Here is a 16,364-nt window from a genome sequence, read left to right as displayed (position 1 = left end):
AGCAGGATTAAGCTTTCCTTAAGTAAAGGCAGTGTTTTAGGAATCATGGTAGGCAGATTTACAAATATGTACATTCTATCTAAACAGGCAAGAAGAAGATGTCTGTTGGGCTGTAGCCAGCCTCCCTCACCAGTGAGCACATATACTACTCTCAGCATGAAATTGCAGCCAGCTAGGATGTGTGAACATGCTGTTTCTGTTTTACACAAGAAATTCTGTGGTGTTCTTCAATATGCTCTGCCTGGAAAAATCACTATGAAGGAGTCAAATCACTTACCTACACTAATGACATGAATTTAGTTGTATATTTGAATACCTATAGTTTACATGCTACCTATAGTTTAAATGCTACATATTTTGTTGGCTATGTTTTTACTTGTATTAATCAACTCATTCTAAATAGTTACAGCAATTACAAGGAACCAACAAGTCAGTACTGAGACATCAGGCCCGAGATATACAAATGTTAGAAATTCACTGTTAATTCACTAGGGACTAATTTTTCATGTTACCTCTGCTACAGGCTCAAAAGTGGGAACCAAAAGAGCTAATGTCCCAAAGGAGAGGAATTTGAGATTCTGACAGTAGAACACAATAAAAAGAAAGAAGGTTATAGTTAACATATGTGCCATAAATATGGCTCTTTCCTTTGCATACATACTAAGCTGACAGGTTGGGTTAGGCACTCAGGTAAGATTTGGTTTCAGACCAGAAAAACTCTCACACAGGTATTTCATTTAGTCTGTTGCAACAGTTCAACTATGTCTCTTCCGTAGAACAGGCTGGATTTTGATCCAAAGATATTATACAGAATGAAAGATGTAATTTTTTTTTCCTTAGATACCTATCAGTTTCTTCTGACTTCTATAATTAGTTTAGAAAAAGATCACAGTAACACAGGGATTGTTACACAGTTATTTTGGGATGAGATTTTGCAGACTATGTTTATGCTGGCATGCTTCTAGAGCAGCAGGTATAGACATAAATGACTGGGAGGCTACCAGCTATGCTGAATGCATGCAGAAAAATACCTCTTCCTTCTCATATTCTCAATTTTTTGTTTGGAAGATTGATACTGGCTTCTTATGTTAAGTATTACAGATACCTTAAGAGCCAGAAACTCTTAGTGAATAACTTCCTTTCAACACAAAGAGGTGTGTAAGCTAATTTCATCTGACCTGAAGCCAGAGAATGCTATATTATCTGTCTCTCACTATACCTTTTCTCTTTAGCTGCAGTTTTTATTTTGATTCCAATAGTGGTAAAGACAGAGTAATCTTTAATCTGTTACATAAATCTAAACTGTATTATTCTTAGACTGAGGAACACTATACTGTTTATCATTTATTAAAAATAACAGTGCTATTACAGAAATAAAACAGATGTTAACACCAATCTAACATAGTTAATTGGCTCATCTATTTTAATTTTAGAGTTAAACCTCAATAGAAATAATAATTTGGAGATGAAGAGCTAAGATCTGAACACATATTTAGATAGATGATCAGATATCAGCTCTTGTTACGAGTTAGAATTTTATTGGGGGATGAGATTCCTTTGGTTTTGTTTGCTTGCTTTTGTTAAGTAGCTCTGTAAATTGCTAATTTTTATTTTCTAAGGAAAAAAGGCAAAAAGAGGTTGTACTTTAGGTTTTCTTAAATTAAAAATGCCTACAGTCAGTTCTCTCAATCTTTCACTGAGGGCAGTACACAGCCCTGTAGGTGTTCTTTATAAGCAGCACACAATTACTGCTGTGTGCTGTATTCTGACCTTTTTATTGGTGCCCTGTATGTCCTTTGCACTACATCTGGGATATGCTAATCAGACTCCTGACACAGACTGAGATTTATCGATTGCATTATCCCTGAAATGTTTTTGGGTTTTTTTTTTTTGCACTGGCTCAGCTCCCTCTTCCTTATGCTGATTAAAAAATGTGATTCCACACCAAACAGTGCATGTCTTTAGTTGGCATTAGCTTATGAATCCATGCCCTGAGTCAAACAGTTGTTGGAAAAAGTCCTGCTTCTCTGCTGTGACTCCCTTTGTGCAACATACACCATTTATGCTTTGTCGAAGTCTCTGAAGATCATGAAAGTTTCAGAACACCTACCTTCTGCTTTGATGAGTGGGAGGAGCTGACAAATGCTGGAAGGATTAAGAAATTTGTTTTCTGATAGTCTAGATCCACCTAGTGAGCATCATTTACTCTGATTTCTAACTTCTAATTTTTATATATATAATTTTTTTTTTTCCTTAATGGAGGAATCTCTAAAAAGAAAAAAAAAAGAATTATAGTGATCTGCCAGACAAAATTGTTCTGGGCAACTTTTATGAATGACAGGATGAGGGATTCAGAAAGGTGAAATGTGACTTAGAAACATCTTATCTCCTTTTTCAACTCCTAAGGTCTTTCAGCAGGTCACAGACATTCTGGTCCTAATGCAAGAGAATGTTCTATTGGCTTGGTGATAGGCATTTGCATTATATCCTTACGTTCTCAGGTTCCTTGAGATGCTCTTTGTACGCTCTACATGAGACACCAAACCATGCACATTTTTTATAGCTAATGCAATTTTGGAGATAAGTTTTTTCCTAGATTGCAGCTAGGGGAAAAGTATCAGCTTTCTAAATACTAAATTCTAAATAAATACTCCCTTATTCATAAAATGTAACTTTAGTTTCTACACAAATCTGAGCCATCTTCAAAAACAATACACGAGTGGTCTTTGCTCTAAGGTTAAAGTAACACAAAAATTATTTATCCAGTGGATTTCCACAATTTCAAAAGAAAATTTGACAGATAATTTAGTATAAGAAGAAAGACACAATCTTGTCACTGAAAATAAAATCATTAAGCTATTTTTGTACTAAATCTATTTAAATATGTAGAAATATTTTCACCTTTATATTATGTTCCTTTCATTTTCATACTGTGAAAGTCAAATTTGAAAAGAAAATGAACAGTTTGACTTAGAATCGAATCAGAGTCTGGACATGTGTTTGGCTCCTTGGTTCAAAAGCCTTACAACTAACAGGCTCATTGACTTATATGTTACTACAGACTGAATATCAAGACTGGTGCAGTTAACAATCTTTTATCCACAAAGGATCTATCATTTTACATTTTCATAGCAAAATAGAGATTAAAAAACACTAGTTCGACAGATGCAAACAACTTATCATACTGCTTTCTTTTAATCTTTATTTGAGAGACAAAAGAGAAGGCTAAAATTACACTATTGGATTCAGGTACAATGTTAAGACTCTTTTATATCTTAATAGGAGCCTATTAATAAAAACTTATTGGTAAGTATTGCAGCATCACTTACAAATACATATTAACAACATACAGGTTTTTCAACTAAAAACTGCACTGATTTAAAGGGTGTGTTATTTCCTTCAACAAGGTTAATAAAGAAATTCTGCTGAACAGCATACATGCCATGTTAAGAGAAGTTAAAAGTGTGGCAATGTCCAGTGCTCTCTGGGGTCCAGGGACTCTCCCCAGGCTGAGGGGCACAGTGGATGCTTTGCTGTTTGCAGGTACAACCAGTAACAATGCTGCTCACTTATTCCAGAGACAGACACACAGACGCACACACACAGACACACATATGCACTGGCATGGCCAAGTCACACAGGCGTCACAGACAAGGCACTGCCTTCAACAGTCCTTGGGCTGCAGAGGCAGGAGGTCACTGCTGCAGGCACACACACAGCACTCTCCAGGGTCACAAACACATGCACATTTGTGGTTCCCTCAGGGACCAGCAAGGCCCTTTTGTCTGCCTGGGACCCCAGCCTCTTGGACCCCTTTTACCTTCACAGATCTCCTTCCTGCTGGCTGGCCCAGCTTGGCAATCATTGCACACATGCAGCACTCACCCGAGCACCCCAAAATCACTGGTGCCCCAGATCCCCAGACAGCAGTGCAAGCCCTCCACCCACTGGGTGCCCCTGCTGCCCCCTTGTCAGCTGGTCCAGCTTAAGGTTTTTCAGAGAACAAGCACACTGCCCAGAGCCCCAGCAGCCATGGCCTCAGTCCCGTGGTGCCACTCCATCCACCAGCACAGAGCTCCTCACTCACATTGATGTTCTGAGTAGTTGTTTTTTGGGATCTGTACCATTCCCACTCTGTATGTGGAGGTTGAAGATGCCCACTCATCCCAGTTGCTGAGACCACGCTTGCTCCCATAGCTGACACCACAGGTTAGGGGCACCCATACCCCCAGACTGTGTCCAGTGGCTGGCACCAAATTCCACTCACACATATCCAGGTCTCACCAGTAGCTGGAATTCAGCCATTGCATTGCACATATACACAGAAGAGAAAGAGAGGGATTATACAGAGAGAGTTAAGAAAATATTACATTTAATATCCTCGTGTTTTGTGGGGCAGTGGTTAGAGACAGGGACAACATACAACAACGACGTCCATGTGGCAAAAGACAGCATTTATTGTATCAGCCCGTTATACAGGGGGTTTCGAAAAACCTGGTCTGGATAGCTCATTGGTCTGATCTTTGACACCGGCCAGCTCCCAGACCAGTGAGATGTCTGCAGCCTGGATGGAACATAATTGGTTCAGGTTCCTGTCAGTCAACCCAGAGGCCGGTTTTATGGAGCGGGCTGGGTTTCTTAGTTGTAGCAGAGTTAATTGCCCAGTACAAGCCAGCTTGTCCAGTAGCAAGAAAATGTTTAAGAACAGGATGTGGGAAGATAGGATAGACTGAGGTGATGGGACACAGGGCTCAGTCAAGGAAATGTGCTGACTTAACCCATTTTCATGTAGCTGCTCCTTTTTACACCATTTTCGGTTTGCACCTCACTTTGTCACTCCCTGCTTGCCCTTACCCTTCACATTGCCTCACCAGCTAGTACAGTCCCACTGACCTCCCATGTACCAAAAACCAGTGTTCTGACTTGCCTGCAGCTTCCTCAGAGCACATAATTCAGTGCTAATGACCAGGTTTGTTTCCTGTTCTCTTCATAAACATTAATTGCTCAGGTTTTATGTCTGTGTGTTGTCTTCCTCCCCTTCCTTATCCTTCCAACTGAATAGAGGAACATTCTCACCATCCATATGCCCTAAGTGATTTGGGTGACTAACCACAATTGTTTGTATCGCAACCCCTGCCATCACTGTGGTCAGGTTTGTCTCTGTGTGTTCTTTTTTATGGCTCCTTTGACCAGATAACCTTAATGGCACAGACAAGCCCCTTACACTTACCTTCATATATTATTTTCAACCACACTAAAGCTGCTTCAGAGGAGAAAACACACGTAAATCATATAATGAAAAAAAAAAAAAAACAAAAAAAACAAAAAACCCCAGAAGAAACACAAGGAGGGAATATAATTGATGATGTCTTTTTATGAAAACAATGTGAATTAATATTCTCTTATATAAAGCAGAATCATCCTACAGTTAATGATGCATAAGGAGGAGTACCATAAACAGAGGAGGAAGAGGTTCTAGAAAGGTTTTCAGATAACTCCTTTGTTAAATCTCTCAAATGAATTCATTCTTTCTCATATGTGCAAACTCCTGGAGAGCACTAGAAGAGCTGCTTTGACAGGTTAAAATCACAGCTGTACACTAATACACAATATACAGTTGGTTAAACCCAGAGTTTGTATTTATATTTAAACATACAATTTTAAATATGAATGCTTAGCCAATATTTATTTTTCAATGGTCTTTTATGACTAAGTAATTATGTCACAAAGAGATTCTGCTATTTCCCATAGGAATTTTTCTTTGAAACTCAAACTTAGGAGAAAAAAACACCTTTATGAAGTAACCCTGTGAGCTCCTGCTCATGCAGGGATCTACTGTAAATATTCTCATTCAGGGAATAAAAATGTATTTATGCTTTAAGTGTTGATAAAGCAGAGTAACATTAATTTCTTTTTGTTTTCTGATCTCTGATATAGTCTTTCATTTGTTCCTTAAAGAATACCTTTAATGAGTCTCTTTACCTCATTTCATCCTCCTTTCTTCTCTTACTCTTGGATTTCACTGTTATTATTATTGTTATTTTCTTTTCCACAGCTATTACTTCAGAAGCAGAATCTTCTGGGGGGATGATTTTCCTCTGCTGTGCTCCCAGGGGTCTAGTTATGCCCCTTTTAGTGATGTCCCTGGTGATTATTTCATTTAAACATATCTGTTTTGCTTTTGTATTTTATCAGTGAAAAAATAGTATTAGTCATAGCAACAATAGCAATATTGAAAACTTGCAGGGAAAAAGGATGAAATCCACCACAGACAGGTCAATGAGAAAAATCCAAGACAACATTTTAGCCCCAAATATTTAATATCACGGTATCCAGATGCAAATTTGGAGGTTGAAAGAAATTAAGATGAAACAACCTCTTATTAGTTTACACTGTGATCCTGAAATGGGGTTAGAAATGGAAATTTTCCCACAGTTATTCTTGAGCTGCCACTTTTTTAGGAATTGTAAATTAGATCCTCCTTTTTATTTGAGTAGAAGTCAAATATGTGAGTGGGAAAGCCTGTGCATTGCATAGAGAAATTAGATATTTCAAAATACACATGTGTTGATTAGGGATTTAGGAAATATGGAGGACCAGAGAGTTATACCTGAAATCCTATTGCTTTTCAGTCTCAGGACTCTGACATATCTGCAGGTAGATATGCTCATCAAATTAAAAAGAAATGACTGTAGACTATCTAAGCATCTACAATAAATTACTGCCCATGGGCCACTATTTCCTGCCAACTTTATATAGAGAGTTTTATGAATCATGCAAGAAATTGGTGATAAAGATAAAATATCCATTTTAGTCCAGCAGTTTCAGATCCATATCTCACCATGAACCCTTGTTACAGGCTAATTATATAACAAAGCTGCATCACTGTGCAAATCAAAGTGTATGATTCATGAGATCAGGGCAAAAAAGAACAAAGTGGAAGCACAGCTGAAGTGCGATTGTTACAAATGATGACTTAGGAAGAAGGCTGAGCAGCTTCTGATTGTACTGGTTTCCAAACCAGTTTCTTGCTGGACCCAGACAGCCAGTTATTGCACCATTTCATTCCCTGCTGTATCAAAGCTGTGGAAAGCTGGGCTCCCTTTGCTGCCAGCTCCAAAAGGAGAAGCTGGGACAACAGCTTCTGCAGAGGGAGAAGACCTTCCCTTCTGAAGCTGTCGGTTCTCTCTTTCTTCGTCCTTCTCCCCCCTGGCTGTGCTGTGGAAACCACGAGCTTTGTACATCCGCTATGTCATTTTTGTGGCACAACTGACCCAGCCCCTGGTCTTCTTTCTTGCAGTAGAAAAATAACTTTTCACTCAAAAACTCATGAGACAGCTTAAGAAGTCATCCAGCATTTCAGTCCCTGCTCAGTGGGATGTTAATGCCTTTTATACTGGTAACAGTTTAAAATTTCTGAGCTCTTGCAACCTGCTACTCTCAAAAAAATAATTTGAAATCATTCAGACAGTGTTTCAAACTGAAGTGTAAAGGCAGCTATCAAAATTTTAATAGTTCCAAAAAAAGAATGCTATCTGGGGTTATAATTTTCATTTTTATTGAGAGCACAAGAGACACAGTATCAGCTTGCTGTTGGCTGTTTATGTACAGATCTCTGTTTTTGTCAGTTAAAGAGGGTTTTTTTTTAAAGACTGCAATCAGAAAAGTATTTTCATTTGTATATTATTTAGAACAGTTATTCACTTTTTGTAGCTCTTGGCTATTTAAAAATTATCCAATAGGTACTAGTAAGTATTGTCTCTGTTACTAAGAAAAAGATATTTTTATTGTTTTAAATAAATAAAGGTGTGCAAACCAAAGCAGAGACACCCTTTATTATTGATTCCTGGTGTATAAGTTTCTTTAAGCCTGTGGGGTTATATTAGTCACAGTAACAGCATGTCAAATCTGAAATAGTAGGGAAACAAAGTAGGAAACTCACCAGCATGTGTAATGAATAGAACCAATTTATCTATTTATTTCATAATTCTTTAAAGGAGCAATCTATTTAAGCAATGTATTGGGAATGTTTTAAATCATTTTTTAAGGGATCTGCACAACAGTTTCCTCTATTGTACAGCAAGCTGCTACTACTCAGAAGTTTTGGGGCCAATTCCTGGTTCACATGATAGAAGTGTTACCAGTATCATAAAATAGATGCAAACATATGTTATGAAGTTAATGCTAAGATAGAAACAGATTGGGCTGACAACATCCTGGAGACTGCATTAATGAATAATTTGCATAAAGTCACTTCAGTGGAAAACTTTATATTCAGTTTACTAATTTTCTCAGCCTGAAGAGAGGTAATTTAAAACAGTAGTGAAAAGAAAATATTCCAAGAATTGGTGGTAAAGACATGTACTGTAAGTATTTCCTCTACTATGACTCAGTATGTCCTCTACTATGACTATGACTTCCCTGTATCTTCTCTGTACTCTCTTCCATTACCTTTCTAAGGTTTAATTTCCTTTTTTTTTTTTTTTTGTTTCAATACAGGGAATACAGGGAATGAGATTCTGCCCTTTCAAAAGATATTCTTGAATCTCAGTTTTCCTCCCAGTTTAAGGGACCTTCTAACTGAGAGAGTTTTTGCAATGAACTCTGTGTATGTGTACAGTTTCCACCAGAAAGTCCAGACTTCAGAATTTTGAAGCAGAATAGACAAAATTATAATTTTTTGCAATGGTTATTTCTTTGTTGTTTGTCCTTCCTTTTACCTAAATGCTTGCATATTTATAGAAAAAGACAATAAAAAATATTTTGTAACATATGTACCACTTCAAACAAGTGCTTTTCTGATACCAATTTTATTATTTTCTGTGGGGAAAAAAAGTTATTCTTACAAAACATTCTGTAGTTTGTTTACAGATAGCTGGCCATCTACTTAGGAATTTTTTTTTTTCAAAACAATAAGCATATAAAATTGGAATGGTCTGGATTTTCCCTATTTCAAAATTTTCCATGAAGATATGTAGTTTGTTGTATTATACAGAGTTATGATAATGCATAAGCTTGTTAGTAACAAATTATTTTTGCTGACTAAAGTCACTTGGAAAGTGTGGAAGTAAATAACGAATAATAATTATCTGCTGATTTTATACTGCTGTCTATTGCCTGCTAATTGTGGCTCTGGCCTCTCTCTTTTTTTTAAAGAAAATTCTAAATCATTGTCAACAAGTCTTTGGCTTATTCAAGCAAAATTCCTTCCATAATATTTTCAAAATTTAGTATGTGTCTGTGTTTAAAAAGCTGCAGCCAGGGATATTACCAAAGAAAAGTATCTCCAGTGAAATACCCTGGGGAAGATTAATATTCTCTTACTGAGGATTTAAATTGAGTGACAAAAGAAAATTTCTCTTCAGGTATCTAAAGTAAAATACATCAAATATCAATACTTGAAAAAAATGGGAGGGTTTTCCAGGAAGATGTGACTTGACATGAAAAGGTATTGCACAATATGCACAACAGAGAATAAAAATATAACAGTGTTGTTCATGATAGAGGACCCAGAAAAGAATGAGGCTCCTAAGTCAAAGAAATATGATTTCCACAAAATTAGAGATGAAATTAAAAATTAATTCATCATGTATTTAATGCAGGAAATTCCAAGGAAAACAAACATTTTCTGTACAGTTTCACTTTGAAGAATTATTAGATGGAATTTTTATTTAATTAACATGCATTTAAATCTGTGTGATGAAACAGTTCCCGTGTGTTTACTGAAGTACCTTTCTTCAGGCCAGATTAAAGAAAAAAAATGAGAAAATTGGAACACTGCTATAAGAAAAGGACACCAACTTTTTTGAAGTGAAACGTTAGAGCAGCTTGTAGCTGTTCATAGCTTTCAGCTTTGAAATGGAATATTCACTTCATGCTGCCTTGCTATGGTCACCTCAGTTGGCTGCCAGTGGAACTCTATCATTTGATAGATGCAGAATAATTCAAATTTCCAAAGTGGAATGAGCAAATACTCCCCTTAGGTATTACTTATAGTCCTAAAGTGACTTACTTAAACAAGTCTAGTTACTCTCTTTAAAAATAAATTTTATATTTATCCAGTATCTTCTCCTTTCTGTATGTTTACTTCTTGAGAAATATTATTTGCTTTCTGAGATACCATTTAAGTTGAAACTTTTGGTCCTGCTAGAAGTATAAATTCAAAATAAATAACAGTGAAAAATTTGTTAAACAGAGTTTAATGTGAAATATGAACAATTTAAGACCTTTTTTTTCCCCTGAAAAATAGTCATTATCTGAATTCCTACAAATAATAAATACCCAGAACTTAGGACACATCGATTCCAGTAGTATGACACTCTTTATTTTCTATGAGAGTAGAAATAAAGAGTATTAGTAGGTCCCATATTTTACATATTTTATGAAATCCATCTGGGAATTACAAAGAGCCAAATTTTAATTTTAGACCCATTCTCTTATATGTAAACTAATAGCGAAAGTAGCAAATAATTATAATATGGTCATGACTCTTTGGTGATTGTTGTAAGGTGACAAGGAGAAAATACAACAGAAAGTAAAAGCTCATTCTTACAAAGACAGCTAAATCCATGACTGAAATTTTACCATCAGATTTTGTAGTAATTTTGCATTATTTTATACTGAGAAGGCCTTTTAGAGCTTTGGGATGTGACCAACTAATCCACTTAATACTTATTTAATTATCTCAGCACTCTATTTTACAATTCTCAGTGAACTACTTAGATGTGAACTGATACCTTCTCATCACAGATCTTAGAATACAACCTTCACAAAATTTAATCAAGGGGAAATTAAAGTAGAGCAATCTTAAAAAATTATGTCATCTATATGCTAGTAGTTTTGTTCATTTACAGTTATTCACAGAACATATATGAATAACATTTTACATATAAACCTCAATTTTGTGATGAATTTGGAAGATTTAGTAAAGGCTCTCAATAATTTAAATATCAAGCATAATTGTAAATGGAAGATACAGGAAATCATAATGGTAATAGTTTATATACATATTAATACAAGATATATTGAATAGCAAAGCTACACATTTTTTTAGCAAGTATATATTATCTTCAGGATCTTGACCTCTTACAGCTAAATTATAAGGTCAATAGTAAACACTGCAAGAGCACTCTATGAGTGATACTGATGTGATTAACCCTGTTAATTATAATAGGAAGTACACTTAATACAGACATTGAAGAGGCATATATTGGGTAGATGTCAAGTGTTTGACCACAGCTTCAGCAGTAAATGCTGGATTGACATGAAATTATGTACGCCATGTGCTGGAGACCAGAGGAACTCTATGATGGGGAAGAGTCATCTCAAGTAATGAAGATCTCATGAACTTTTGTAACTGCTGTAGTTTCATTAAGATAAATTGTGTATTGCAGTGGTGTTTTTAACATACTAATATTTGTAAGACTATTCTATCATTCTGTCTTTAGGTGACAAAAACATCAACTCTTAAAAGTTATATTCCCTCCACCCCTTGTCATCCTGTCTTCACTAAGGACAACTAAGGATATGTAGTTTCAGAGATGAGACCAGAGTCCCATCTAATACTTTAGTTTAAAAAACACTAAACCCTAAGATTTTTGGTTTACATTTTTTTTTTAATGACTATGAAATTGAAATTGAAACCTTTGTCATCACTGCCGAAACCAAACTGACTTAATTTCACTGGTGAACTACTTATGAAGTATTGTTAAAATATAAAAGGTGCTGCATAACTTCCAAGATTTGAATCTTTCTTACATTATTTTCCTTCTGTTCACTAGGAGTGACTTGATATTATCTAGAATATGCAGCTTCAGGAGTGGTTCTTCCATCTTCAGCTCCTTCTTTCAAGAGCCACAGAACTACAAGATCCCTCTATTTGTGTTCATATTTGAGAAACAAGTATTTGTTACATATTCGTAACAGTTTAAAGTATGAAGAATTTGTATTTATTGATGTTTTTCTCCCACACTGGTCTTGCTCATACTTGGATATTTTTTTTGCCCTCAAAGGAAAGATTCAGTGCATATGTAGATGATAAGAAGCTCAATCTATTTAAACTGGAAATGAACCTTGTTCAGATCCCAAATGAATTTTTTTGGTTTCATTATGTAGTATACTGTTTTTCCCCCTGTCTTACTGGTTTTAAAATCCTGATTGGGTAATGTTTGGAGTTGCTGGCTGGAGTTACTTTTACTCTTGTAGCTCTCTCCCAGTGGAGAAATGCACCAGGGGGAAATGAGCAGGTGGCTGATTAGGGTTAATACAAGACATTCCTTACAGAAGATACAGAAGTTGCTGTATTCTGTAGATCATCAAAACATTTCCTGGATAGTTGAAAGCGTTTCCTGGATATCCCGAAATCATCATCAAATGAGGGCATGCAAGCATACTGTAACTCATGGAGATAAGTGTATGCAGCAAAAATTCCAATTGTGACCATAAGAGGTATTTGCTCTGGAAGTGTTTTTATCTGCAACTGCCAAAACAAAAGTTGATTTTTTGCTTCTCTACTGTAATAGGTGAAGTCAAAGTAATGTCTTTTCATATGGGATGGTCAAAATATTTAGAGTAGAAAATTCAGACACTGATCATAAAAATAAAGAAATTCCCTACATAATCTCTCTACACATCTGTTTTAGTGGTTGTTTTATTTTTATTTTCCTTTATTCTCAGAATTATTCTTCTTGCAATATGCATTGTCTCAGAGTCATTCCTCCCTGTGTGGACTACATGTCCTTTCTTGTCTACATCCAAATGCTGCAGCACTGCATCCCTAAATGGTGTGTCAGAACAACCTTGCAGAACCATAAATGACACTGAACTTGAATGCTAAGCTTTTACTACTGTTTCTTTCGTCCTGCAGTTAAGACACCAGCTTTCATTGATAACTACCTCAATCCTGCATGTAAGCTGTCCTTGACTTGTATAAACAAATTCCCTACGCTGTGTAAGGCTTCTCTTTTGTGTGTTGAGGCTTCTCTTTTGTGTGTTGCTCAAAATCTTGACCATAGCCATGAATGTTATCAAACATCTTACCAAGGCTTCCCTCGTTCCAAACACCTTATTATAGGAACATATCCTAAATTCTGCACGTTTGGACCTGGTATAACTTTTTATGTTCTTGAGCTTAACAATATGTTTTTTACAGAACAACTGGATAAAAAACAGCACACAAGCTGATTTTACACACATCTAATTTTTCTCAATCACATACAATAGAGCTTATATATTTAAAATAGTCTTTAATAACTATTTGTATTCAACAAAATATACAAGTTTTTCATACTTCATTAAAGTGAGAGAATATCTAGCATAATTAGGCATTGCAGTGAGAGACCTAGTTTTAAAAACAATTGAAAGTATTAGACTCTTCATCAGATTCCATAATTTTCAAAATTCAAGTTATTTTTTCTCTTAGTTATCATATGGCACTGAAAGAGTTAATTAAAGCAAGGAATTAAAGAATATAAGCTCATCCTCTGAGGAGAGAGTGACCTGTCAAGAGAAAGAGTTGTATGAATCTATTTATTTTAAGTGCTTGACAAGAACTCTATTTAAAAAATAATGAGCCACACGTGCCACTATGTTGAAAGAAAAACTGGCATCCCTTGGATGGGAACACTGGAAACAGACTGTCTACATTTGACCCATGAGATCTGTGCATTATTTCAGGCCTGCTGTGCTCATGTTTGAATGATTGTGTATTTCAGGATCATGAATCTAAGTGTTCTTTCTATATTTTTCTGGCAAAAATGTTTCTTGGTAATTGTATGTGATATGGTACTGTATGTTTACTTGATTAAAATCTCATGTGTGAGAACTGAATTTTGATTTCTGATTTCTTTTTTTTTAATCATATATTATTTGAATTGTATCTATTTTTACCTCTTAAATCAATACCAATCAAATTATACAGAGTAATAAAATACATTTCCATTCGGCAGTGTTATTTTATTAAAATTAAATTTATTTAATCTCTTTTTAAAAAGTGGCTTATAATACAAATAAAACAAATCAAGTGTCCTCTCCCTCAGAGAAGAGGCAGTGGGAAAATCATGATGGCACATGCAATCTCATTAGCAGGCTATCAAGCAAAAATAACTGTTATTAGTCTCATCTGTCTTAACTGTATGAGTGTGTGGCCAGGGTCTATAATTAAGTTTCAGTTTCTAGAATGCAGCAACTCTAGAAATCAAGAAACAGAATTCTAAGTTTACCCTTCTGATGTGATTAAGCCTATTATGACCACAGCTCATTAAAGAGATTGTATTCTGCTTTTATTTTCATTCTGGCCAACACTGGTTTATGTGCATTACATCTTGAAATGAATACTATCTAGATTTACATCCAGTTTTATCTAAATCACTAAAATTTGAGAACACTGGAGAAAGAACAGCTTGGAATTTGTGATGAAATAAATTTTGTCAAAACACATCTATTAATTCAGTCTGAAAAAGTTAGTGGGAGCATATAAAATTCAAGAGTTTTTTTTTCTTTTTAAGAAAGCATTTTCTAGCCACAATAAATGAGAATTATAGATAGAGCCTAAACCTTCAAGTATCCAATAGCTTCAATTAGAGCAGCTAGAATACAAGTTTGAGCATGTCTTTTTTTAATATATATCTTCACATGCATTTCTTTATCTTTTATGAAATATCTCAATTTTGTACAGTCACTGAGTAAATTGCAAACTTCAGTAATTTTTCCACAGCAGATTTTCATTTTCTGATCAGCCCTAATGAATTTGAAGTCTTTTTTTTTTTATCTACTTCCAATTCAGAGGGTTCTGGAATGTTGCAAAGCACAATAGAATTTGCTTGGGCATTTCTGGCACAGATGGACAGGTAATGTGTCCATATTGACAAAAAGATTACTTTTCAAAGAGAAATAATAAATCCGTAGACCATTTGACAAAAATACTGCTTTGTCTGAAACATGGTTTAAAAAGAAGCAGCTATATATTCACTTCATGTTGCAACAAATTGACATACAGGGGGAACATTTTTTGAGAGACACCTATAGGTATGTAGGTATAGATTACATAGATATATAGATGATATAGATATAGATAGATACAGATGCGCCATTACATATTTTCTATTGTCTGAAAGGCATAGAAGTTGCAGATTATCATGCAGTAGCATTTTCAGCTAAAACATGTGAATCCTTCAGATTAATTTCCAGCTTTTATGGAAAAGCCCTGACACTGGAAGTCTTTGTGCAGTGCACAGGACTTGCACTCTACCTCAAGTGTGGGTGGAAGATGCGCCTGAGCTCAGAGGAAAGCACTTTCATCCTTTGAGATCAGTATGAAGAATTCTGAGGGTGCTTTCTTCTGGACGCTACCCTTTATTCAGTTATTCTGACAATACAAACTGACCTGATGCTGGGTGAAAAGAAAAAGTAAAATTCTCCCTTCACCTTGCTGATCAGGCACCTCAACACACACTTTTGCTGACACTAGTGAGCAGTTATGATGGCTTCTCAGCAGCCTCCAGCACGTAATAGTAGATTTCTCTGCCCCACATTTCATCTTCTGATTATACATCTGTGCCTCATTGGTTACACTTTTGTGCCCCACTGCGTTAGGAAGGATCAGGTTAACAAATAATGCAGTGTGTCAGCACTTCTACAAGAAAAAATATTTATTCTTTATTTAGGGCAGGGCAGCCTGATTTTTAACACTATTTTTTTTTGTTTTGTTTTGCTACCTAAAGAGAGAGTGTTTGAGACTTTAATTAGCTTGGTTGGTTCTAGATGATTTTTTTTTAAATCTTCTATTTGAAGTTTAGACCTTCTAATGCTGTAGAGAACAATACTGCAATGAAACATGCAGCTTTATGAAAGCCTAAAAAAATTAGAGAAAAAGATCCAGGAAGAAAAGTTCAGTGTGCCTTTAGCAGAAAAATGATCACTCTCCTCCCCACACCCCCATCCACACAGACATGTAGCTAACAGATTTATTTAGAAAAATGTTCAAACTGCAATTCTAAATAGCATCAGTTCTTGCCACTGAGATTATTTGAGATGTAATTCTCTGATCAGCTTTACAGATTTTCAGTACAATTTGTTGGAAGTATAAAAGTGCTACCCTGCCCATCCTTTGCAGCTACTGTAAAACACAGGGGCTTCTATACTCACCTCTATTGCTTGTCACCTAAACCTACAGGAAGAGTTGATTCTGCATGTCCAGTCAATGAGATGTGCATTTGAAGCAGGTGCACACACTTAGAGAATGCAGTACCTGTCAGTATAATATTGGCCTAAATTAAGATTAAGATTTAAGAATTACTTCAATTCAGAAATAAACAAATGACAACAGCATGACAAGAAAAGCCTCTCCTACAAATAATGCATTTCTT

At 35.6% G+C, this 16,364-nt stretch overlaps 1 protein-coding gene across 1 annotated transcript in view; it reads left to right on the top strand.

Moving 5' to 3' along the window:
- TAFA5 (TAFA chemokine like family member 5) overlaps positions 1-11,861 on the top strand; it is a 467,160-nt gene extending 455,299 nt beyond the window's left edge. The window contains exon 4 of the mRNA XM_031063460.1: positions 11,781-11,861. Within this exon, the coding sequence (XP_030919320.1) occupies positions 11,781-11,786 (6 nt within the window). The 3' untranslated portion in view covers positions 11,787-11,861. The remainder of the gene's footprint in view (positions 1-11,780) is intronic.
- The last annotated feature ends 4,503 nt before the right edge of the window (positions 11,862-16,364 follow it).

Source organism: Geospiza fortis, unplaced genomic scaffold (assembly GCF_000277835.1).
Source record: "Geospiza fortis unplaced genomic scaffold, GeoFor_1.0 scaffold204, whole genome shotgun sequence".
NCBI lineage: Eukaryota > Metazoa > Chordata > Aves > Passeriformes > Thraupidae > Geospiza > Geospiza fortis.
This window is presented reverse-complemented; position numbering and strand designations above follow the sequence as displayed.